General features: G+C 40.5%; 1 protein-coding gene across 1 annotated transcript in view; it reads left to right on the top strand.

Annotated features, from left to right (window-relative positions):
* The window catches only part of SCLT1 (sodium channel and clathrin linker 1), a 129,476-nt gene that overhangs the window by 8,956 nt on the left and 94,646 nt on the right, over positions 1 to 25,874 (top strand). Inside the window, exons 3-10 of the mRNA XM_084626366.1 lie at positions 1,577 to 1,644; positions 2,616 to 2,668; positions 7,193 to 7,265; positions 8,239 to 8,294; positions 15,140 to 15,275; positions 16,590 to 16,712; positions 17,639 to 17,704; positions 22,551 to 22,621. Of these exons, the coding sequence (XP_084482492.1) occupies positions 1,577 to 1,644; positions 2,616 to 2,668; positions 7,193 to 7,265; positions 8,239 to 8,294; positions 15,140 to 15,275; positions 16,590 to 16,712; positions 17,639 to 17,704; positions 22,551 to 22,621 (646 nt within the window). The remainder of the gene's footprint in view (positions 1 to 1,576; positions 1,645 to 2,615; positions 2,669 to 7,192; positions 7,266 to 8,238; positions 8,295 to 15,139; positions 15,276 to 16,589; positions 16,713 to 17,638; positions 17,705 to 22,550; positions 22,622 to 25,874) is intronic.

Genomic DNA, 25,874 nt, shown 5'->3' with positions numbered 1-25,874 from the left:
TAGCAAGCTGTATAGCTGTTCTGCTGGTTCATATTTTGGGTGGGAAAAAAATGAAGAAAAAATGAAGTATACTTTTGTTTAATTTTGGAATTATTGCCTTGTGTTAATGGATTTTTTCCTTAATTTGCCTGTTGCTTTACTCTTCCTCCTTCTCCATTCAAAGCTGTCACCCACAGCTTTGTGTTTGCCAAATGCTAGAGAGCTCTGACACAAGGAAGAAAACAAAACTCTTGCTTTTTGTTCTCACACACATGCACACACAGCTGTACTAGTACTCTAATAATTAAGCCAATCTGGAATTCCCCATTTTCTTTATGATCCCAAAGTGCTGCCATGAGTTCCTGTTATATTTGGCCTTCCCCAAAAAGCAATGTATCCTCTTTTGAGGATGTCACTTGTGCTCTCATTCAGCTTCTTCTAAGAAGCCACTCTGACATGCTCCCTCTATCTTGTCAGGGATGGCATGATATTTACCAGGGGTGTTTTTTACCACTCTGGGAAAAACTAGTTAGTTCTAGTTTAAGATATTTTGTATCTTAAAAAGTGGTTCATGAAGGCATACCATATTACTTAGTTTTAGTTGGATGTGGTAGTAAATTGATAATTTAATTTGGAGTTGTACCAATAAAGAGTAAAACTGCAGGAGGCATAATATTAATATGTTAACTATAATATTGAACATATGAAAGTCTGTATATTCAAGTATTTTCTCAAGGAAGTTATACATATCACTCATGATTAGTTTAATATTATATAAACAAAAGTCAAACATTTTACATGAAAATGCAGAGTTGTAGGCTTGAAGCATTAAGCAATCGTGAGCATGCTGATTTCCAGACATCCAATCTGGGTCCATTTGGCCATGCAGCATTCTGTAGCAGAATACCAACCTTGATGTAGTGGATAGACTGAGCCTATTCCTCAGTTTTGAATGGGTATATCCAAAGTTTGAAAAGATTCGTTCTCTGCTTGCTGGATACCAATGCAATTTTTCCCAATTTAAGCCAGTATTTACCAGCACTCTTTTGTAAAGTAGTTTTCCCCCCAGGAAACTGCCAACCCTGCATCTCATCCTGTAAGGTAGTCAGCCATGCCCAGATGCATTTATACATACGATTTTTTGCCCCAAAACGTGCCAAGTCCCTCTTGGGTTAATTATCTAAGGTGTAATAGGGTAGCTGCATGGTGAAGGCATCCAACTGATCGGGCTAGCTCAGTAGCTTGATTTTTTCAGTAGTATGCGTACATATATGTTGCAACCTATGTTGTATTTGCATTATTTAGGAGCCAAACAGCTTTATAGAAATTTAAAAAAAAATAAAAAATACCAGGGCAATGTGAGAAATTGCATTTACTGTTTGTTACAAGAAAAATTGTGTGGCCTATGAAGATGGTCTTTTTTTATGAGAAATCTGTACATTTAAAAAAAAATGAATACTTTCCTTAAAATGTAGAGTGACATATGCCTCCAATCCACTACATCAATGAAACTACTTCTAACTGCCCATTTAAGCAATCATATAATCTAGGTAAAGATTTATACAGTATCTGTCTGACTTTTTTTTTTTTTTTCCAGATCAGAGACTAAATGCGGCACTCAGACAGCATCAAGCAGAGAACCTTCTGAGAACTACCTCTGTGCAAGTATGTTAATCAGGGCTTGTCAACACTGAGGATATTTACATTAGTGTAAGCCCTCAGTATAGGTGCATTGCACAAATGTAAAAATAAGTTTCACCAGTACAAGTTAGGCTGGTTTGAAATGTGTAAGTCATTCACCTCTGTGAATAAGTCCATTGCAGGCCTCTGCTGTTGCTGGTAGGTTTCCCAAACAGCAGTTCAGTGAAAGTGATGTGATTGTCTTGTCAGTTTCACTGTTAAGCAATAGGTTCTGAATGGCAGCAAAACTCACAAAACAGTGATTGGTTGGTGGGGTTGTTTTGCTCTGAGCAGCAGCAGAAACATTGGAACTGTCTGCAGATTTAGGGAGATCACAATACATCAGTTTAACCATTCAAATGTGAAAGGAGTATATTTGCAACCATAAGGGCTAAAAAGTTTTTTGTTTATATTTCATGAAAGCTTAATTTCTGCAGAAGTTGATGGTATATGCCCTGGAAAGATTCCTAGTTGCCCCAGTTCTTTTCAAGCCTTGCCTTTATAAGAAAGAATAATTAGCCCAACTCTTAGATTTGTGTATATGTAGCATGCACACTTCTGACATTATATACAGAGTTAAGTTGTTAGATTAGCTGCTATCCTTTTTTGCCATTTTTCTGTGAATGACTGTTGTGCCTACCTCTATCCAGAAGTGAATATAGAAATCATATGTAGTCTCACTAGCATAGTGGATTCCTTGCTCTGTGATGTGATATGTCTGTCTATGTATGCATCCCAAGACACATCTAGAATTCCAGTGACAATTTTCTTTCAGATTCCACAGGAATTCTAAAAATTAGTTTATTGTGCATACATGCCTAAAACTGAACATGTGGGATATGATTTAAGTTTTGATTCTACTCCATTTGTACTCCAGTTCTTTATAGATTTGAGCTCTGAAGTCAAGTTAAGAACTTCCAGTTTTGTGCATTAATGTGCAAACTACTCTGTTACAGAAAAATGTCCTAAGGGGTGATGACACTCTGAAACCCTGGCTGACTGACCAAAGGTAATCCTATTTTCCATAGTTTAGAATGAGTAATATTTTCAGATTTTTTTAAATGAACTATTTAAAAACTGTCATGTACTCTAATAGTAGGGCATGGCCATTTTCAGCAGGTAACTTAGTTGTTTTATACATTTCTAATCATGAAAGTGTAAATAAAATGAATTTAGAAGGTATGATTATATGCTGGATTAAGTATCTTTAGCAATCTCCCTCTCCTTTTAATAAAAAAACAAAACAAGACACACACAAACTCCAAAGAATCCACTTAACTAGCCCTTGGGAGGAAAGAAATTGGAAGCTGTACATGGAAGAGAGACTATTTCCTCTGTGTCAGAATCATAGAAATGTAGGGCTGGAAGAGACTTCAGTAGGTCATCTAGTACAGTCCCCTGCACTGAGGCAGGACTAATTTATCTAGATCATCCCTGTCAGGTGTTTCTCATGTGTTTTTAAAAAATCTCCAGTGATTGAGATTCCGCAACCTCCCACATTGTTCCAGTGCTTCACTACAGTTACAGTTAGGAAGTTTTTACTAGTGTCTAACCTAAGTCTCCCTTGATGCAATTTAAGCCCATTACTTTGTGTCCTGTCCTCAGTAGTTAAGGAGAACAATTTATCACCCTTCTCTTTATAACCACCTTTTATATACTTGAAGACTTATGTCCCCGCTCAGTCTTCTCTTCCTTTAGACTAAGCAAACCCATCTTTCAGCCTTTCCTGGTAGGTCATGTTTTCTAGACCTTTATTTTTGTTGCTCTGTCTTGGACTTTCTCCAGTTTGTCCACAGTTTTCCTAAAGTGTGGCTCCCAGAACTGGACTCAGTAATCCAGTTGAAGCCTTATCTGTGCTGAGCAGAGTGGAAGAATTACTACTTGTCTTGGTTACAACACTCTTACTAATACATCCCAGAATTATGTTTGCTTCTTTTTTTTTTTTTTTATATAACAGTATTATCTTGTTGACTCATTGAGTTTGTGATCCCCTGTAATCTCTGGTCCTTTTCTGCAGTACTCCTTACCAGGCAGTCATTTCCCATTAGTGTAATGGTGCATCACTAGTACTTCACTTCAAGATTGCAATAGAAATCACATTGAGTGTGTTAGGGTTGCACCTGAATGAAAACAGCAAACAAAATTGAGTTAATAAAACTTGCCTCACTGGTGTTTATGGGTACTTCTTATTTCTTAATTGCAGACATTCAGGCAACCATGTTTTTATATACAAAAATGTTCACTTAAAGCTAACATGTCCAGAATAAATATTTACAAGAATGTTCACACCAGAAGTATTTTCTTGGTCATTTTGGAGAGCTCTAGGGTAATTACTTAAGCTAAATCAAACAAATACAACTCTTCTTGGATAATTTGTAAACAAAGAAGATGGGAGTGGAGAAGAGGGATCCCTATTTATAAAGCCTAGGTCATCCAAAGAGGGAACAGAAGCAAAAAATCGCATAACTTAAGTGATCGTTCACATGGCACAAATAGTTAATGTTTATATCCACCAGTTTCTGAACAATAGGAAAAATATGGTTTATGTAGCTTATTTGCTGAACAGTTTTGACTAATAAAAGTGTTGCATGATTTTTGTTCATTTGGTGCTCAATATAGTCCTTATGATGTTTATCACAATGGTCTATGCACTTCTAGCTGTTTGCTGTTACATTTACTGTTAATACATGTTAGACGGGCTACCCCATTTTCCAAAATGGAGTTCAGGCAAAGGATAACTCAGACTCCATACTGGGGAAGCTTCTTTATGGAACTTTGGCAGGAAAGAAGCCAACAGACATTTTGAATTAGTTCCAATTTATCTCAGAATTTTGGCATGTGAGTCTTTTAAAATTAAATTAGTCTGAGCACCCTTTGCTCAGGGGATGTCCGTTTATAGAGACAGTCAAGGTGCAGTCTTTTTGCGCTGCGTCAGACCAAAACCTCTGGACCAGGCAATCGGTTCAAGATTATTAGCAGCCATAAAGAAGTTAAAGACTGTTAACATCAAGTCACTTACCTTCAACATCGTGGTGTTTCTGAGTTCCAACATCTTACCTTTGGAACCAGTTGCCAGGATCCTGAGGGCTCTCACCTTCAGTCCCACGATTTCAGCTTCCAGATCCCTGGAGCCCGTCGATCACCTGTGAAGACAAGTGCATCTTAACCTCATTCCTGCTGGTTGAGAAAACCTAGAGCAGTGGTTTTCAAACGTTTTTTCTGATGACCCAGTTGAAGAAAATTGTTGATGCCCGTGACCCAGTGGAGCTGGGGATGAGGGGTTTGGGGGGGGTGGGGGGGCTCAAGGCTGAGGCAGAGGGTTGGGGTGCAGGGGTGAGGGCTGCAGGGTGGGGCTAGGAATGAGGAGTGCAGGGTGTGGGAGGGGGGCTCTGAGCTGGGGCAGAGGATTGGGATGTGGGGGTGAGTGGGCGGGCTTGGGGATGAGGGGTTTGGGGTGTAGGAGGGGGCTCTGGGTTGGGGGGCTCAGGGCTGGGACACGGGATTGGGGTGCGGGCTTATCTCAGACAGCTTCTCATCAGCAGCACAGTAGGGGTACCAAGGCAGGCTTCCTGCCAGTCCTGGCACCGCTGACCATGCTGCACCCTGGAAGCGGCTTGCAGCACATCCAGCTCCTAGGCCGAGGCACACAAGCAGCTCTGCTCAGCTCTTGCCCGCAGGCACCGCTCCCTGTTCTCATTTTTACTGCTCTTAAATAAATCTGTTTCGGAAAAATCCTCTCTCTGTCTCTTTTGTCCACTATACCACACAAGGGAGGTGGAAGGCACACCAGCTTCTATCTAACCCCAGTTCATAGATCTGGAGGGGTGAAAAGATCCTGCTGCTGAAACCAGAATTGTAGCTGGTCTATTTACTCTGAGTTTCAGGTTAACAAAAGTATGTGTAAAAATTCCAGCCTGTTCACAAAGTGTGATCTTATATTTAAGGCAGTTGACTGGAACTTGGGAGTTACAAGTTCACTACCTAGCTCTGTCACTGACATCCTGTGTCACTTTGGGAAAATTGCTTAATAGTTCAGGTCTCAGTTCCTGTCTGTAATATGGAGAGAAGAAAGGATAGGTTGTCTATTCAGTTTATAAAGTTTGAGGCAGGTATTTGTACAGTGAATAGCACCAGAGGGCTTCTGTCTCCCTTGGGGTCTCTAGCACTGCTTTGTCTGAATAGAAGAAAAAGTAAAATAGGTTATTTAGGAGAATTAGTATCAATTAGAATCGTAGGACTGGAAGGGACCTTGAGAGGTCTTCTAGTCCAGTCCCCTGCACTCAAGGCAGGATTAAGTATTGTCTAGACCAGTGGTTCCCAAACTTGTTCCGCCACTTGTGCGGGGAAAGCCCCTGGCGGGCCGGGCTGGCTTGTTTACCTGCTGCGTCCGCAAGTTTGGCTGATCGCGGCTCCCAGTGGCCGTGGTTCGCTGCTCCAGGCCAGTGGGAGCCGCTGGAAGCAGTGGCCAGTACGTCCCTTGGCCCGCACCTCTTCCAGCAGCTCCCACTGGCCTGGAGCAGTGAACCGTGGTCACTGGGAGCCGCGATCGGCCGAACCTGCGGACATGGCAGGTAAACAAACTGGCCTGGCCCACCAAGGGCTTTCCCTGCACAAGTGGCGGAATAAGTTTGGGAACCACTGGTCTAGACCATGCCTGACAAGTGTTTAACCTGCTCTTAAAAATCTCTAATGACAGAGATTCCACAACCTCCCATAGGCAATTTATAGAATGGATCTCTGTAGATATGACTTCATATAGACAATGGGGCAAACTGAGTAGTGATTTTTAAACAGTAGATCAAATTGCTTGTGGTTGCAAATTGGTCAATAAGCAAGTGTGAAAAACTTGAACTGTTGGAGAAGAAAGAACTATAGTAGGAAAAAACTACTAGGAAGAAAAACAACATGTGAATGAAAGTGCATTATTTTACACCCTCCTTATAGTTGATGTTCCTGCTTTGTTTCTTGCACATACAAGAGTACAGTTTATGGTCTATATGTTAAATCTTAAGTTTTTCCCTTTTCTAGTGTTTCACTCTATAATGTTGCATTAACATCACTTTTGCAGTTAAAGTAGCTTAATTTTGATAGCCGAAAACTAAGTTTTGCAAATGCGCTTAAACTTTGCATTACATTTTTCTTTAAGGTTTCAGAGTAGCAGCCGTGTTAGTCTGTATTCACAAAATGAAAAGGAGTACTTGTGGCACCTTAGAGACTAATAAATTTATTTGAGCATAAGCTTTCATGCATCCGATGAAGTGAGCTGTAGCTCACGAAAGCTTATGCGCAAATAAATTTGTTAGTCTCTAAGATGCCACCAGTACTCCTTTTCATTTTTAAGTTGATGTGCATACTTTAAAAATAATAACCAAAGGTTATTCATTTGACTAATCTTATAGTTCCATCAGGAAGTAGAGAAAAACACTCTTTTTGGCTCAGGTTGAATAGTAGTTGAGGGCATTTCTGTAAAACCAGGTAATTACCAGAACACTGCTGCAACTATAATTATCTTATGCATTTCTTTCACTTTTAGCTTACTGTTCCCTCTAATTTCTGAGTATGATAAACATCTGGAGGAAATGAGTGAACAGCTGCAGTATTATCAGGTATGAATCATACCACCAGAAATGTATGTTTGTTATTTATTAAGAAAAAACGTGCAATTCAATATTTAAAGTTTTATCTCTCTCCATTTAAAAATTAGGAAATAAAATTGTAAGTGCCAATATTAAGAGGAACTAAGTCAACACAAGGACTGTAAAATCCAATACAAGGACTGTAAATCTTGTAAATGAAGTGTTTGCTTCAATATTAAGCACCAACATTCTTATAATCTGAAGATAAAGTAGACCAGAAACTAGTTTATAGCTTTGTACATGGTGTGCTCAAATTACAACCTTCTAGAATTACCTTAATTTTAGAGCACAGTGGCTGCCATCAGTAGTAATATTTCAGTCCTCTAGTACTAATAGCTTACTGCACTAATTTCCACAGAAGGAAACTGTTTTGTACTACCTTTTGAAGTTTTACTAGGGTACTGCCTTTTTTGAAGGGAGAGGTGGATTTTTATGAAAAGAAATTGAGTATGCCCAGCCTGCCCAATATATTTCTATGCTCTTGGAAATGGCATTGAGAGACTAAATATGCCCATTGACGTATTCCTGCTGCCACATTAGGTAGGAGTGGCAAGAATCCTATTTAGTGAAATATTAAATATTAGCTTGAGTTCTTAAACTGAGTTCATTACACAGGAACACCCACATTAAACTCTGAAAACCAAATTTAGTGATGACTTTGCTACTGCTGTGTGTAGCTGTTCACTTGTAACACTATACAATGTTTGTAACATTTATGCAAGATGTTTTATTGTATTATAAAACTTGTATATTATCTACCCGTTAATTCTCTTGCAAAAATAAAAATCACTTTTACACAATTGTCCATCTTTAAACATAGCTAGTCCGAAATAAAAGTTAAGTTTGTGAAAGTTAAAGGAATGGTATTTCAGTGTGTGACTTTACTGCTTAAAGGCCCTTTGATTTAAATGTGAAATTTCACTGTCAAATTTTACTCTCTCAGGCACAGATGGGCGAGATGAGACTAAAACTTGAACAAGTCACCAAGGAAAATGAAAGGTAAATTTAATTGATTAATATATTACTAAAAAAATTTCTAGGGACCTGGAGATAAACCTCTGAACCTTTGTACTGTGGCCAAAATTTTCATACTTGCACGTTTAAACTTAGGCTCTTAGGTGTTGAAATGTGTGTTAAGGCACCCAGGTTTGGAAATTTGGGCTATGTATATACATAATAAATGAGGAATAAAACACATTTGGTTGTTTAGAAGTCAGTGTATACATTTCTTGTGTATTTTAAAGTGTGCATTTTTTTAAAATATGCATATGTTAAAACATTTGTGATGTTCGTAATTGAGAATAGACTCCAGACTGGCTTGTCTTTTTCCTGCTTCTCTATAGCAGGTTGTCTCTTCCGCGATCTCTGCTTCCAATGTACCCTGGCTTCTGGGATTCTACATTTGTTCCTATCCTCTCGCTCCTCCACACACCTTTTGACACTAATTTTTACACTATTAATGTTCCCAGAAATACAGATGCAGTCTTGCGAATATAACAATATAGTATTCGCTATCCATTAAAGTCAATGAGACTACTCATGAAAGTAAGAACTGTACACAGTGTTGCCATGATCAGCATTATGTCATCAGCAAATCTGCCATCTGCGAATACCTCTAACATCAGCACATTCTTGTGGTGTCTCACTAGGTGAATGAGGGGGAAATCTACCATGGGCATAGATTCTGGGTCATGACCAGCTCCAGGTTGAACCTTCAGTCTCACTCTATATGGTGCCTTCCCTGCTCCCAGCTCTGTTACAAAACATACTCTATTTCAACCTCCCAGCAGCAAAAGATAGGAGTTCACGTCAGAGCTCTATTAAAGCCTTTCTTGATTAGCAGTTGTAGTCACTGAGCCACATTAACAAAATTTGAGTGGGTGACGACATATTCAACCAAGATGCTCAAATCAGAAAATTAATACATTCAGTGCTCATATTAAGAGAAATGTTGGTGTTGAGAAAAATGCTTAGCTGGCATCCCGGCTGGACCCTCTGTCATGTCCACTTTATTAATACCTTTGTAATTTATAATAAATGTAGAATGTACTTTTCAAGAGTGATATGCTTTACATAAAAATACATGTTCAGTTCATTTCTCTTGGTGGACATATACATCAATGTATTGAACTTTCAACATTCTTATGTTAGTGTGCAAGTGTCTTCTGATATCTGTTGATTGCTAATAAACTAATAAGACTGAAAATCAGAGATGATAGACCAGCAGAAAGTGTTTGTGGTGATCTAAGAAAATCACTGTGGTATATGCTCTCCCAATAACCATTGCTGTGCTGTAAAGTAATTCAATTTAGTTCACGTGATCTCTTATTGCATAAATATAAGCTATTTTCAGTGTGACAGGTGTGCAGGGTGAGAGATAATCAAGCATGTAGTTTATTACAATGACAGATTTTCTCCACTTCAGTTGTAGAATTTACATTTGTTTTCCCAGGTATGCATGTTATATGCAAATTATTCTGTTGACTATCAGATATTAAAACACATCTGGCCTTCAAAATATACTGTCACTTTAAATGGTGACATTCTTATCAGCTATGAAGGAACACAGATCAGACAGCAAAGAGACAAGGAAATCCAAGAGGTAGCTGGGGGGGGGGGGGGGCTGCAGGAGAGGCCTAGTGCAAATTGAAACAAATTAATAGTTAAACTATTTACACAAGCCTCTGCTTGACTTAGCATGTAGCAGTCACTATGACATTTCTGCTGATTTTGGTGTAAAAACTGTATTTGCTATGTGAAGTAGCGATATGTTTTGCTGAGAAGTGGTTATATTTAATGTGTATGCATACATAAAGTTAAAAGGCAAGTTAACTTGTAATATAGTTAAGTATTTTCAAATACTGCAACTGGCCCTGGGACTCCTTGCCAATTTTTGTAGTTTTAAAAAAAAAAAACGGGGGAGGGGTGAAGTATGTTTCTCTCTTCTGTTGCTGTGTGAGAGGGCAACATATAGAAGAGGAGTAGATTAAACTATGCAGGGGAAACAGTATAACTGTAAATTTTCAGGCTTTTTAATCTTTTGCATATGTAGATCTTTTTCTGTAACCTTTTATACTAATCTTGGGTATTGCTTCTAAAACAGTAAATACAAGTGAAATATAAGTGGGATTTGAGTTGACTGTCCCTGTATGTCTTAATTCTTCAAAAGAAAGGAGCAGGGTTACTTATGATTATCAGAGTAACATTGGAAACCTACCCTTTGTAAGTGAGCAGTGCAATAAAGATACTGTGTAACTGAAATCTAGTCTTAAAGTATTTATACTACTACTTCATGATGTTTTTTCTGTCTGTTTAGGCAGACAACTGCCATTAATGACAATGGAAATTATGCTAATGTATTAATAATCATTTGGCACTTATTATCAAAATACTGTTCAAATGGAAAATAGTCTAAAACTTTCAGTTAATTTTAAAGCATTTGCAGAAATATTCAGGTATCAGGATTCTTTAAGAGGGCTTGAAAAAAATCTATTCATTCAGAGCAAGTATTTTTGTGTTAGTGCCATTAGCATCTGCAGAATCTTCAATTTAAAAAAAACGTTTCTGGCTCTTATGGTTGTATCTGCATATCACTCTTGATTAATCTCTACTCTGAGGGCAGCATGGGAGGGAAGCTTTAACTGCCTCAATGGAGGTGGCCTAGACCTAATTGATTTGGGGTGGGGAGCAGCATTAATTGGAGGCCCAGAGTACAACCAGCCGTAATCTGGAGTCTTTAGACTCAAACAATATGGGATTCCCAAACTAAGAGATTGAATGGGTCCAATTCAGGGCACCTGTGTATTTGGGTAAGCTCAGTCCTTCAGCAAACAGATATGGATAAACTTTTCAAGGCCTGTTAACTGATTTGACAGACACCTCTTTAGATAAATTTTATATGTGTGCAGTTGGAGGTCTATCATTGGGGACAATGTATACCTTCAAATCACCGGCACTGCTATGGATACCCGCATGGCCCCATAGTATGCCAACATTTTTATGGCTGACTAAGAACAATGCTTCCTCAGCTCTCGTCCCCTAATGGCCCTACTCTACTTGCGCTACATTGATGACATCTTCATCATCTGGACCCATGGAAAAGAAGCCCTTGAGGAATTCCACCATGATTTCAACAATTTCCATCCCACCATCAACCTCAGCCTGGACCAGTCCACACAAGAGATCGACTTCCTGGACACTACGGTGCTAATAAGTGATGATCACATAAAAACCACCCTATGCCGGAAACCTACTGACCGCTATGCCTACCTACACACCTCCAGCTTTCATCGAGACCACACCACACGATCCATCATCTACAGCCAAGCTGTATGATACAACCGCATTTGCTCCAACCCCTCAGACAGAGACAAACACCTACAAGATCTCTATCATGCATTCTTACAACTACAATACCCAGCTGCTGAATTGAAGAAACAGATTGAAAGATCCAGAAGAGTACCCAGAAGTTACCTACTACAGGACAGCCCAACAAAGAAAATAACAGAATGCCACTAGCCATCACCTTCAGCCCCCAACTAAAACCTCTCCAACGCATCATCAAGGATCTACAACCTATCCTGAAAGACAACCCATCACTCTCTCAGATCTTGGGAGACAGGCCAGTCCTTGCTTACGGACAGCCCCCCAACCTGAAGCAAATTCTCACCAGCGACCATACACCACACAACATAACCACTAACCCAGGAACCTGTCCTTGCAACAAAGCCTGTTGCCAACTGTCTCCACATATCTATTCAGGGGACACCAGTATAGGGCCTAATCACATCAGCCACACTATCAGAGGCTCGTTCACCTGCACATCAACCAATGTGATATATGCCATCATGTGCCAGCAATGCCCCTCTGCCAAGTACATTGGCCAAACTGGACAGTCTTTACGTAAAAGAATAAATGGGCACAAATCAGACGTCAAGAATTATAACATTCAAAAACCAGTCGGAGAACACCTTCAATCTCTCTGGTCACTCGATTACAGACCTAAAAGTGACAATTCTTCAACAAAAAAACTTCAAAAACAGACTCCAACGAGAGACTGCTGAATTGGAATTAATTTGCAAACTGGACACCATTACATTAGGCTTGAATAAAGACTGGGAATGGATGTGTCATTACACAAAGTAAAACTATTTCCCCATGTTTAATTCCTCCCCTACTGTTCCTCACATGTTCTTGGGCTGGAAATGGCCCACCTTGATTATCACTACAAAAAGTTTTTTTTTTCTCTCCTGCTGGTAATAGCTCACCTTACTTGATCACTCTGGTTACAGTGTGTATGGTAACACCCATTGTTTCATGTTCTCTGTGTATATAAATCTCCCCACTTTATTTTCCACTGCATATATCCGATGAAGTGAGCTATAGCTCACGAAAGCTTATACTCAAATCAATTTGTTGGTCTCTAAGGTGCCACAAGTACTCCTTTTCTTTTTGTGGATACAGACGAACACGGCTGCTACTCTGAAACCTGTCATTCGAGTGTCTCTGGGGTGAAGAGCGGATTACAAATTTAAGGCCAAATCCTGCTGCCCTTAATAATGCCAATAATCTTAATAAACATGAATAAGGTCTGTGGTATCTGTTTATTACACAGTTGATCAGGAGTTTAAGTAGCACTTACATATCTTTCATCAATGTGTAGAAAATAGTACTGTAGCACAGGGAGGCCTAGAATGGGCTAGCTGCCCAGACCCTGTGGGTATGTACATGGGGCAGCTAGCCCATGTTTCTGCTGCCCATATTACCATGGCTATATTACTACTTTTTGCATGCTTGATTTTTCGCCCTCTCCATAGATGCAGATGGGGGTGCACATTTGTATCCTTCTGCATCAGTTGCTGCACACTACATGGAATTTATTTTCTCGTGGGTGGCAGAAACTGTCAGTCATTGTCCTCCTTTAACTGTTCCATCAATGGAGGACAGCCTTATGTCACAATCAGTGATTCACAGCAGCCCAGCAAATCACTGCATCCCCAGACACCCCAGCCATGGTACTTCTCCTATCCTTCTCTACCTAGCCAATGCTGCCCACTTTTGGGGGTTTTGTGGCTGACTAAGGCCAGCAGGCAAGGCAGGTGGATGTGGATGCCTTGAAGGAAACTGAAGTTGCACAAAGCAGGCACTCTGAGTGAGTCTCTCTGAGAGTTGACTTTTCCTCAATAAGGTCTTCTCTCAAACATACCCACACTTACACCAATACACAAACTAATCAATCCATTTATCTTACAGGCAAGTAAGGAAGGAGGATTTATTTTAGTTTTAAATGCTTGGGAGGTGCTTGATAGTGCAGTGAGGGGACTACTACCGCAGTTCTTCTTGGCAGTTACAAGGGCTGCCACTCTGAAAGAGAGTGGGACAATTTACATGAGGGAGATTATCTAGTAGGAAAAGCCACCACAAGATAATACTCCAGAACACTGCCTTAGCATTTGGAAAAAAACAAGAGTCAAAATGTTATAATTTTAGAAGTTTGATCAATTTCATATGAAATTGATCAATGATTTTGATCATTCTGTAACATCCAAACTTTAGTTTAAAAATAAAGTTGCTAGTAGTCTCAACTGCAGTCCCTCTGGTACATTGCACAGTCACTCAAGTAATCTTTGGAGAGCAGAAATCATGTTCATTTCAATGGCAAACTCAAAGATCTACCTCTAGCCTTGCAGAGCTCCACTCTTCTTCATTGGATAACAATTTATATTTTTTAAGCATATGCTATGATTTAAAAGCACATCCATCTTGCTTTCACCCAGAGTAATTCTGATCTCTTGACTAAATATACAGTTACTGCAAAAATTATGTTTACTGAAGATATGAAGGCCTTTATTTTTGCCTAAAACATCAAGGAAAAAACAATCAAAACATAAGTTGTAAAAGTCCTAGAAAAGCACCTGAAACCTTGAGTTTAATTTAGTCGTCCCCCCCGTCCCCCCCGTCTTTGGCTAACTTAGAAGTAAGTGTCTCTACATGCATGCACTTCCATGGAGGAAGAAGTTGGATAAGAGGCAGCAACATATGTGCTAGTATTCATGAGGAATGGGGTTAAAATGGAGACTCAGATTAGATCCTTAATACCACTGTTTTTCTACAATGTTAGTCTCAATGACAGGCAAAATTTATTTTTAGAAGCTGGCGTATTAGCACAACAAAAATGCTTGCAAAGCTATAGACTTTATTTTTAATAGCTGAACTTCAGGATGAAATAACCTTAGGACTTCTGTACAAGGGTCTTTAGTTTGCACCGGAGAGGTGTAAGATTTAGTCCATGCTCCACACTAGCATGTCATTCATTGACTGGCTTGTATGGACCTGCTGTTGCGCACTAAGAATTCCCTAGGGCACATCAGTGTAGGCCCATTTCACACATTATGTCAGTACGTACTAGGGAACTTTTAGTGCACACCGTCAGCGTGTACGTGGGCTAGTTAGTCACGACTGAAAATGTATACCCCTCTGGTTTGGACTAATGCACCATGTAGACAAGCCTTTAGTATTTAATGAGTTTCTTCTGGAGAGGAAAGCAAGGGTCTTGTATGAATTTGTTACCTCTTTGAGAAGATTAAACAATTTTACGATTTCTAACCTAATTTATAGTGAAATTCATGCTTTTTAAATTAGTCTTAATTTTTATAATATACTCAAAGATAATTACACATTAATTCAAAATATCAATTACATTTAGAAGGTGCACTGAAAATATAACTTGTTTTAAAGATTTAGTTGTAATCAATTTTACATTAATTGTACTTATGCTACTCCAAATGTTTTTTTTTTAAATATTGTTGAAAAAGCAATGGTTTATTGCATTATTTGTGTCACAGGCTGCATGAGGAATTGAAAGAGGCTGTTGAGAAGCAGCTGGAGGCCCTTCCTTCTGGCATTCTCTTGGGGAGTGATGTGTTTGCAGATGAAGAAATAGTAAGAAACCTTCAAGATCAGTTACAACTAGCCAATCAAGTGAGTGATTTTAAAACACAGCTGCTACTTTATTTCTTTGGCTAATTCCTTTGCACATGGGGGAAAATGTCTCCATCAGTTGGTAAGGAATCCTTCTTCATAACCATCTTTTTTGGATTAGGAATATTAAAATACTCTTTACTGATTGTTTTGGGGGGAGAGGGGGTACAAAACTACAAACTGATAGTTTTGATTACCAGTCTGAAAGAGTTCTGAGTTTTGTACCCAGAAAGTTTGTGTTTTGTACTAATACTTAATTACTGTTTTTTTTTTTCAATTCCCGACTAGAGAGGGGAAATAGTGATGAGGCAGGATGGTAAAGCCTTTCTACATCCACTGGTGAATATTTCAAGATGTATTCTCAATCATTTTTGGCAAACACTGGTCAAAAAGATAGTAAATGTGAAATGAGAAAATTTTGCATTGTTTGGAAGGTAGAAAATCAGAATCTAAAGCTAGAAAAGGCTAGGTTCTCTAATCTAAGATCATTACTATAACAGGCTGATGTTCTATCTTTTGTATACAAAGACCAAATTCTGCTGTTGCACAGGTGCAGCTCCTATAATTTCACTGGGTGTTGATCCACGTAATTGAGAGCTTATTTTAACTATTTGAATCAAATTTGGCTGGTTTTCAAACCTTTGTATATGTTGAATCAGACCGTCTCAGAACTCTTGGTAGAAGCCACATGTCGCTTCTAATTTAAACTTTTGAAAAGAGCTATGCTAAAAAAAAAGGCAGAGTCTATTCAGTTCAGATCTTTACAATGACACGGTCATCTTAAGTCACACTTTCTTGAAACATTTTCATTTATCTAAAATTGGTATTTTGTGAATAGTCACAAAATGGGACTTCTGGTTTCAGTAGTAGAACCATGAATTATCATTGAATTCATCTATTTAAACAAACAAAAACACCCCATCTTGAGTCTGCTTTTTGGAGGCTGGGAAGGGAGAGAGAAAAGTGCATCAGTAGATCTTGGATGAGATCCATAAAAGTATCTAGAGAAATAAAATTCTGACTCCCTATGAAAACTACATCCCTATCAATACCAGCCATAGCGCGTAGTATGACTGTGGGTATGCTTTGGAAAGCTGTGTGTCTCCTACATTCATTCAGTAAAAAAGATATCTAGTAGTCACTGTATCTTGATGGTGAAAGAATAGAAACAGGAAGTCACATTTACAGTACTTATATTAAATTTCTTTAATATAAAGGAAAACGTTCCCTGTTTTTAAAGTGTTGTACATTAAGATAAACATGTTCTGCTAAGAGAATTTTATATATAATCTTTCTTGTTTTTAAACCTTCTAGGAAAAAGAGCAAGCACTAGAGCTCTGGCAGACAGTATCACAGGAACTAGATCAACTCCAGCAGCGATACCAGGGGCACATGACTGAAGCACAGATTCATGTGGTAGAAGGGCAAAAGCAAAAAGTAATTTTGATTGTATTGTTTCTTTTGTCGAGTCATTGTATTCTGGAGAAATTCAGGGCTGTAAGTAAGTCAAATTTAAAATGGTGTATATCACTAGTTAGCTATCTGCCACCAAATGTATTATAGCAATCATCTAAATATTATTTAATGGTCAGAGACAATTGTAGATTTCAGGTGCCACTCTTTTTTGTTCTAATCCATATGGTACAGTTAGGCTATATTTCATGTGTCCATTGACAATCAGATGGGGAATGCATATTGCAGTAGGGGTGTGTGTGTGTAAAGAACTACAATGAACTAGAGCAAGAATCAGTCATGTGGTTCTTCAGCACCCTTCAAAAATAAGTGTTTTTTTGTTTGTTTGTTTTGTTTTTGTAAAGGTTCAGTTCATACCCCTGGCTGCACTGTTTAATTAGTGGTCTGTGGGCTAAATTGCAGCAGGGTGCTATATGTAGCTACCTGTCAGGAAATCCAAACTCCGCAAAGTGAATATGGGGTAGAAGGCGTTGTTCATTTTTTCCCACATAACCTGTGAGAAAACTGCTCTACAGATCCTTTGTGACAAGAGTTACATAGAGGGTGTTCTGGAGTCAGGGAAGTGGTCCAAATGTTTATGCATGTTTGCATCTTGCTAGGTTTGTACCCATTTAGGAGGGAGGCATTATATGACTGCTTAGAAATTGACCATAAGGCTTTAGACTCTTTTTTTTCCCCAGTAGTAAATCTGTGATGTGACCAAAGATTTACCAGGTCGAATCCCACTAATAATCGAACTAAAATCCAAAAAATTAAAGTAACATTGACTGCATATAACATAACATATATCTAATTTGTTGAAAATGCTTTTTAATTGAACTTAAAATTCCTTTAGGATAATTACAAGCCCTTTATGATGATGATTATAAGCTCTGTATTTCCTATTTTAGAATCAGTTGGCTAGCTTTCAGCAACTGACTGAGCAACTTCGATTAGCCAATGAGAAAACAGAGTTGGTAAGTGATTCCATCTGGACAGTGCATTCATATTTTCAAACTATTAAATTGTTAGTTTATATTCTGGGGGGTATCAGGGTACTGTACTTGCCACAGGTGGCCCCTACTCCTGGCTGTTCTGGAGATGAACTCTCTTCTGGATCTGATGTCTCCCCTTGCGGTCTGCCCCCTCCCTGTTGTCCTTTCTCTCACTCTGCGGTCCCCCTCTCCCTCCAAGAACTGCAGTTTTCTCCAGGACTCAGCCGTCCAGCCAGGTCACTGTGTGGTTTCCCCTTCTGGGGTATAGAGGCTCACTGGACCTGCTGTCAAGGCAATGCCAATGCATCAGTGGCTGGTAGGGGAATCCAGGCTCACCCGCTTCTCCAGGTTCTAGCCCAGAGACCCTACAACATGCAGTGAAGGTCTGTTCGGTCTTCAACCTGGCTGCTCCCTACCCATCTCTCGTCTGAGTATGCCCCTCCATAAGGGGTCTACTCTTTCCCTTGGTTCCTTCCTTTCCTCTCCAATGCACAGAGAATGGCTATAGACTTCTTCACTGCAGCCATTTTTGTTATCAGCTTCTTGGCTTTATGCTCGCCCAGCCCACACCTGCTCACCTGAGCTTCATCTTCTAATGAGGGGTTGCGTCTCCAGCCTAATGCCCTCATGTGCGGCCTATCACTCTAATTGGCCCTTTCTCACCTTCATTAACCCTTTCAGGATTAGTGTGGAGTGAATGTCCCATCACAGGGGATTGCCAATAAAGGAAAACATAAAGACACGAAAAGAAAAAGAGTACTTGTGGCACCTTAGAGACTAACCAATTTATTTGAGCATAAGCTTTCATGAGCTACAGCTCAAAGGATGCTGTAGCTCACGAAAGCTTATGCTCAGATAAATTGGTTAGTCTCTAAGGTGCCACAGGTACTCCTTTTCTTTTTGCAAATACAGACTAACACGGCCTCTACTCTGAAACCTGTCATAAAGACACCAGACATTACATGTCCAGTAACATGACGCATAACATGCTGTCCTTGGATAATGTCATATAATTTACAATCAATTGGATCTTATCATAAATTGTCTTAATTGGTGTTTTTTTTGCTCTGGAAGAATACCTTACTGTGTAAACTAGGTTGTGTTACTCCCTTCCCCAGTAATTAATCTAGCGAGTAGCCCATCCAGAAAGCCTTACAGCTCTACACTTAAAGTTGTCTTCTTCCTTCCTTCCTGTATCTACCTTATGAAAAGAGCATAGGATTTGTCCTCTGTATAATATGGAGCCTGTGTTATCGATATTCTTCCCTTTCTAAACTTCAGAGTTTGTTTACTACAGATGGAAGTGTTAGGAATAAATCTTTTTTTTTTTTTATTTCTGGAGTTAGCTAAACTTTAGTTTGATTACTTTACATTTTTTGGCCTTTGTGACTTGACCAAGACCACAGATGGGGTCTGTCAGAGCTGGGAGTTGTCCTTTATTCGCAGTCCCATCGGCTGTACTGACTTCCGTGCTACTGACCACTCTTGGCTGCTCAGCAGAGGAGTTTTTTCAGCCACAGGCAGCCAGCTGGTAGGAAGCTTGTGGTAGTCTTGTGCAATCCTTGGGTGGCTGTGGGGTAAACAATAATTTGTGATCTCTAGGAGAAATTGGTGACAGGCTTTCATCCTAGTGTATAGTTTGCATTATGTTTAATTTGAGTCTTGAAAATGTGAACATCTTCGCAAGGAAAAGGCAAGAAAGTTATTTTGTTTCAAAAGAAAACTAAGTTTGTCCAGCACATTTCTAGGTCTCCCATAATTACAGGTCATATAGGCCAGTTCTCCACCACATTTACCAGTGTTTTATAAGGTTTGTCACAGATGACATTGATGTCCTTGCCATTTACAGTCAGTCTTTTTAGGGTTATTTTTTTGGCTTGTGCTTCTGGGGCTTTGAAACCACCTTTTCCACTCTTGCATGTTGGCTTCTGCTCCAGTTAGCTGTAGGTCATGTTTTTCAAAAGTGGCTAGCAATTTTGGGTGTCGCATTTGAGACACCATAAAGGGGCTTGATTTTTTTTCAAGGGATTTGTGTTCCACACTTCCTGAAAATTAGACTTCTACAAAGTATCTCAGGTTGAGCATCCCAAACTGCTAGTCAGTTTGAAAAACTTGCCTTAGTGCATGGTTGAGCCTTGGCTTTCTGGTTTGTAATTTGACCTCATGATAATCAGTGGGTTTTTCTCTTTTCCTCACTTTCTGTATTCCCCCATCCCTTTAAGAAAAAGGTGAGATCAAAGCACACAGGTGTTGGGAATCAGAAGTAATTGCCACGAAGGAATTGCAGAGGGAAAATGGTGAGAGGCAGACAGGGAAGAGAGAGAAACAGGAGTATGGGAAAGGAAGTGAAGTAAAAGGGAAGAAATAGCAGTGGTTGTAAAGGTGAGCATATGTTCCTACAGAGTCATGTTAAACACAACAATAAGGTACATAATAGATTATGTCTGGGGTTCCAAATGTGTAACTGTCTCCCAGCAGATGGACCCTGTGCCAGGTAATGCCATATTGAGTTCTTTGGGGCTCCACATGGATTAAAATGTCAGTTTATCTGGTGACAATTACAGGATCAGGGCTCGAAAGTTCAGTTACTACATAAAGGCCATATTCTATCCTAGGTGTTTGTGCAAGCCTCCTGTTGATGTCAGTGGGAGTCCCTGTGATGGTTCTTAGGGCATTCAGGACTATGAGTCACCTTGTTACCCCCCTGCTTCCAGTAAGAGGGAGACTTGCTGGTGCTTAATTGCTTGTCAGCTCCCTGACACCAACTGCCTGTTAGCTACCCATACAATCTACTCTGGGTATGCCAGCTCTGTCTTTGCCTTGCAGGTTCACAGTAGGTATACACAAGTTCCTTTGAAGGATTCCCCTAAAGGGTCTGGCCCCTTATCCACTGAACACCGACAGATATACCAGGTTTGCTGTTCCTAAAGGAACAGTGTACACACTAGCTTGAATGATTCAACTCAGGATCATCTCCTTGTATAAGACCACAGCACTGAGATATAGTTATAGTGAAAACAACAAAAAGTTTTATTATCAAAGGTTCAAGAATCAAGAGATGGTGAGAAAAGATAATGGAAACAAAAGCATTACATATAAAACAAAATCATAATGTGATTTTTCTAAACTTAACAGGCTAACTTTCTGTCTAAAGAACTTTCTCTGACTCAAATGTCCTTCGCAGCCTTTCAACTAAGCCTGGTTGAGATCCTGTTTTCATGAATGTAATCATATTACCCGATTACTTCCTAGGTGCAGGTTAAAGAGATGTTTTTCTTGCCTTCTCCTTATATTCACCAAAGTTCATCGTATACCTCAGAGTCAGGATGACCCCTGTAGTTTATTTTCCTGCCTCCATATTGATTTTACATTGCCTGCTGAGTTGATATGTAGATGAACCGCCATTGTGTTGGCTTACAATACCTAATTTACATGTCAACAGGTGAATAAATATCTCTTGTGTGACAGAACCTGTTTTGTGAACTCTGGCCTGATACAGACTTTAGAAACATATTTTCAGCATGCATGCGTAACTCCTAACATAGTATCTGTACATACATTTCACAATGATATTAATGAACAGTATGATCCCGGCTTTCATTTATGACCTCACATGATGATGATCTTCGGTGAACCAGAATATACATATCGGGATTAGAATATTTTTATAATCCCATTGGCACTGAGAGGTTCATGGGTCATAGTTAGGTTCATGGGTCATATATTTTAGTCATGGGTATTTTTAGTAAAAGTCATGGACAGGTCATGGGCAGTAAACAAAAATTCATGGCCTGTGACCTGTCCATGACTTGTACTATATACCACTGACTAAATCGTGGGTGCTGGGGGGGGGGGTAGGGGGCAGCCCGGGGGCACCCTGGGTGCTCTGGGGGGGCTCACAGCCTGGGGGTGCCGCGAGTGCTCTGGATGAGCCGTGCAGCAGTGTGTGGCCCGGGACCCTCACCAGTGCTGGAGTGGGCAGTGATGCATGGCCCGGGACCCCTGCTGCTGGTGAGGGGGTGCGACGGCCCAGGACCCCCATTGCTGCTGCGGGCAGGGATGCGGTGGTCCAAGACTGCCTCAGCAGCGGCCGGTACGGCTGACCCTCGGGCTGCCCAAGCTCCTCAGGCAGCCCCGGAGTCAGCCACACTCGCTGCTGCAGAAGTCATGGAGGTCCCGGAAAGTCACGAAATCTGTGACCTTCTTGACAGACTCACAGCCTTAGTCCCATTATAGACTGAGGGTGTTAGGTGTATTAGTGTTTTTTACCTCCATCCACAGACCATAATTCAAAATGGGATTTCGCTTTTTCCACAAAATAAGTTTGATGATACTTTTTAAACTACACTAGTTAAATATTATAAAATGTCTGTAAACAGAAATTTTCTGAAGCTTAAGTAATGTCCATATAATGTTTTGTGATGCTCCAAAAATTGTTCTATAACTTCAAATAGTTATCAGGTGAAAAATATTTCTGATTTATGTAGCAAATAGATGGTTTTCTAATTTAATCAAGCCATAATTTAGGAGAAGAGCTTAAACTGAGAGTTTGAAATTCTTTAAAGATAGTATTTTCTGTACCTCTAGTCACAGTAGTTACTCTACCTTAACAGGATGCCTGATAAAAGAGTAAATGCATTAATGAATAAGCCCACATAAAATAAGCAATAAATTGATTAAAGAGAATAAATGAATAAATCTGCATGCCTGCTTTTATTAGTGAGCATATTAAGTGTCAGATAAAGGAGACACCATATAACAAGACTTTGCATTTAAATAGCCTTCAACAGAGCAAGGAATATGTTACAACTCTTTCCTCCTTTTACAGACTAACCAACAATTTCTGAAAACAGTAACAGAACAGAATATGGAACTAGAACAGCTACGCAAACAACTGAGGTACAAATCAGAGACCCTTTTAAATATACTGTTCTATCTTATATTCCTTCTTGACTCATTACTTTATCATTGGCCTTGTCTTCATTACAAAGCTGTTTCCGATAATTGTCTTTAGCAGTAGTCACAGTTCATCTTTAAATGTAGGTAAGAATAGATTCTGACAGAGCACATTTTCTGCTGATTGTTAAATCCTGCTCAGTGTATACAGTATACCATAGTGTGTGTGTGTATAATATTTTATCACATAGAAGATACTACTTCATATATTCACATAATTTACATATTAATTATATCTAGAGTTAAGCAAATTGCTGCTGTTGTCACCCACTGCACCCATTAATACTGTGTATGTTAAGCTTTAACATAGAGATAATCTTGGGGCTAGCTTTGAACATTTAGAGTCACATCCTCTGAGGTGCTCAATGCTCCCATTCACTTAAGGTGCTGAGCACTCTTTACTCCCATTTAGCAGGATTGAGCCCTAAGGACCAGCCAAATATTTTTATTAGCGTAGCATATTTGCACAAAACCTAGTTGTATGGGCAGTAAATCACATTGCAACTTCTGGGCTTCATGAAGTAGGAGTATTCAAAATACTCTGAACAACTTTAAAGTTTTATTGTATGACTAGGATAATTCTTGTTTGCTTCATGTATGTCATATACCATTGTGAGGTAAAGAGAATTATGTTTCTTAGGTATTATGGAATATAGAAAGGGATGAATCTTAAATTGTTCAGTTTCTGTCAGGGTCTGTTGTTTGTATGAACTCTGTGCTTTGTTCTCACCACCTCTTCCTCCTATTTTTAAGGGTGTTTTTAAGAATTTCAGGGAAATGATTGGATTTCCATGGACCACCCCACAGATTTATTTAGGCTTGTTCTGTTGTGGTACTGAACAGCCTGTTCGGGGTAGCATCTGAAGAAATATTTATGAGTTTGTCTTTTCTGATAAGTCATAGTGCTAACATTTTCTTAAGTTATTGGCACAAGAAATTGACACAAGCCATCCAGTCCCACTGCTCTGCCTCCCTGCCAACCCTGCCCCCATATCCAGAAGCCAAAAAGGTGCTGTTTGTACCCCCGAGCTGGAGATGGTGGTGGACAAAAGTTTTATTGAATCTATCCTAAATTCAGTGGAATCCTCTGTTCTACCAAATTAGAATTTTCTTCTTCGAGTGATGGTCCCTGTTGTATTCCACTGAGGGTTATGCGCCATATGCCCAGAGTCAGAGCTTTTAGAAGTAGTAGTGCCTGCTGGTCCTCCTATGCATCTTTGGTCTGCCTCCTGGCTTCAACCGAGGGGATAAAGGGTGGGTTAGACCAGCTGCACCTTTGGTTCCGTCTTGCTGCTGTGTGGTCTGAATCAGAGCTTCTGCTGTTCTCCTGTCCATTGTGACACACTTTCAGGCTCTCTAAAAAGACTGTTTTATTCTTGTTTATAGTTGGCATTTTATTGTTTTTGTAGTAGTTCTTACTATTAGTAGTAGTTTTCTTAGGATTTAAGGACTTTCTGGCACTTCTTTGGTGGTTTTCTGCTTGCCTCCCAGAACCTCGGTACTGGATTATACCGAAGACACTAAGGTTCAAGATCTGTGCTTCCTGCCCTCGCTTGCAATCAGCGATGAGCACCAGTGCTGCTTGGGGGAAACTCACGTCGCATCCAGGTGCAGTATCTGCCTCTCCTTTCCTGCCCATACCTGGAAAGGCCAGGTTCTCCACCTCAAGAAGTGCCTCATCGAGGTCCCCATGACACCGCAGTCAGATCCATGCCAGGGAGCGCCCCCATAAATTGGCCTGAGCAATCAAGGAGTGTGTCTCCTATCCCAGAGCTCCAGTCCAGTTCCTCCAGTACCAGGACTACGGATCCGGTGCCAGGGTTTAGCTGTGAGGCTCAGAAGCATGTGCATGACCATGGCAGTAAGTCTTCCTCAAGACCTAAGAAAGACACTGCATCCTCCTTGAGTTTGAGCCACAGAGATGTGGCGTGTTCCAGGACCTACAAGCACAACAAGAAGTCGCATAAAATGTTGGACCTGCCGGTCCTGGTCGCTGAGCCTCAGTACTGCTGAAAACACGGGAATCACCTGTTCTGAGACAGGCTTCTGTCCTAGTTCTGGCTCTGGTTCTGTCTGTGGAACATGTGCTATGTACACCGGGAAGACTCGAATCAGCTCCTGGACCTTATTAACTGTTTGCCCTAGATAAGGTGAGATCCCTGCATCCTCTGCTGCATTTGCCTCCAAAGAGACTCCACTCCCCTGCTTTAGACTTGCTGCCTTCGGGTCGTGTTCCCGAGCAGTCCCCTGTGACTCTCTCAGTGGCGGTGGCTCCACCATTTGAACAACGATCTGACTTCTCACCGTTGGAAGATTCAGATGGTGCACATGATCCACTGATGTGATGGCAAGAGTATCTGAAGGCTCCACCAGCCCAGTGGCAATATCACCCTTCCCTCAGCACAGGAGACATTGGTACCCAGCTGCATGGGTGGGTTGGCCATACTGGGGATCTTGGCCCCAGTATCCACCTTTGGAACCTTCCCAATCTGCCCATGAGGAGTCTGTCTCCTCCTCCTCCCCCCCCCATCTCACCACTCCAGCCTTCGGAACCGGGGTTGGAGGATGGATCGATCAGCCCGATGCTGACGGTACCACCAGATCTGGAGCAGTTTCCCTCCTCGTCACCAGAGGCAGCAGTGTCCTAGACTCCTTTCTCTTTCCTCCCCCGACTACTGCCAGTTCCAGGAGCTGTTAAAGAGGGTGGTTGAGGCCCTCCACATGCCACTGGAGGAGGTGCAGGACAGCCAGCATCAGCCACTGGGCATTCTTAGTGCATCAGTACCAGCCAATCAATGATGCCATTCTCCCTCTGGGCTGCACTGTCTGGCATACCCTGGCAACTTGTGTGTCCACTCCAAAGAGAGCAGAAAAATGGTACTATGTACTGGTGAAGGGTCTGAGTTTATTTTCTCAACCCCCCCACCCAATTTCCTTATCATTTGGGCCATTACTGAGCAGGCCAGACATTAACACCCACGTTCCACTCCAACTGACAAGAAAGGTAAGAGGCTGGACCTTTTGGGTCCTAAGGTCTTTTCATCAGCCAGCCTTCGGTTTTTCATCTCTAATTATCTGGCATTACTTGCAAAGTATGACTTTTTGAATTATGGCGAGTTAGTGGAATTTGCGGACAAGCTTCCCCAGTAGGATCATGACAGTTTCCAGGCTATTTGAGAGGAAGGCAGCATGGTTA

The sequence above is a fragment of the Lepidochelys olivacea genome, assembly GCF_965140295.1.
Source record: "Lepidochelys olivacea isolate rLepOli2 genome assembly, chromosome: 4".
Lineage (NCBI taxonomy): Eukaryota > Metazoa > Chordata > Testudines > Cheloniidae > Lepidochelys > Lepidochelys olivacea.
This window is presented reverse-complemented; position numbering and strand designations above follow the sequence as displayed.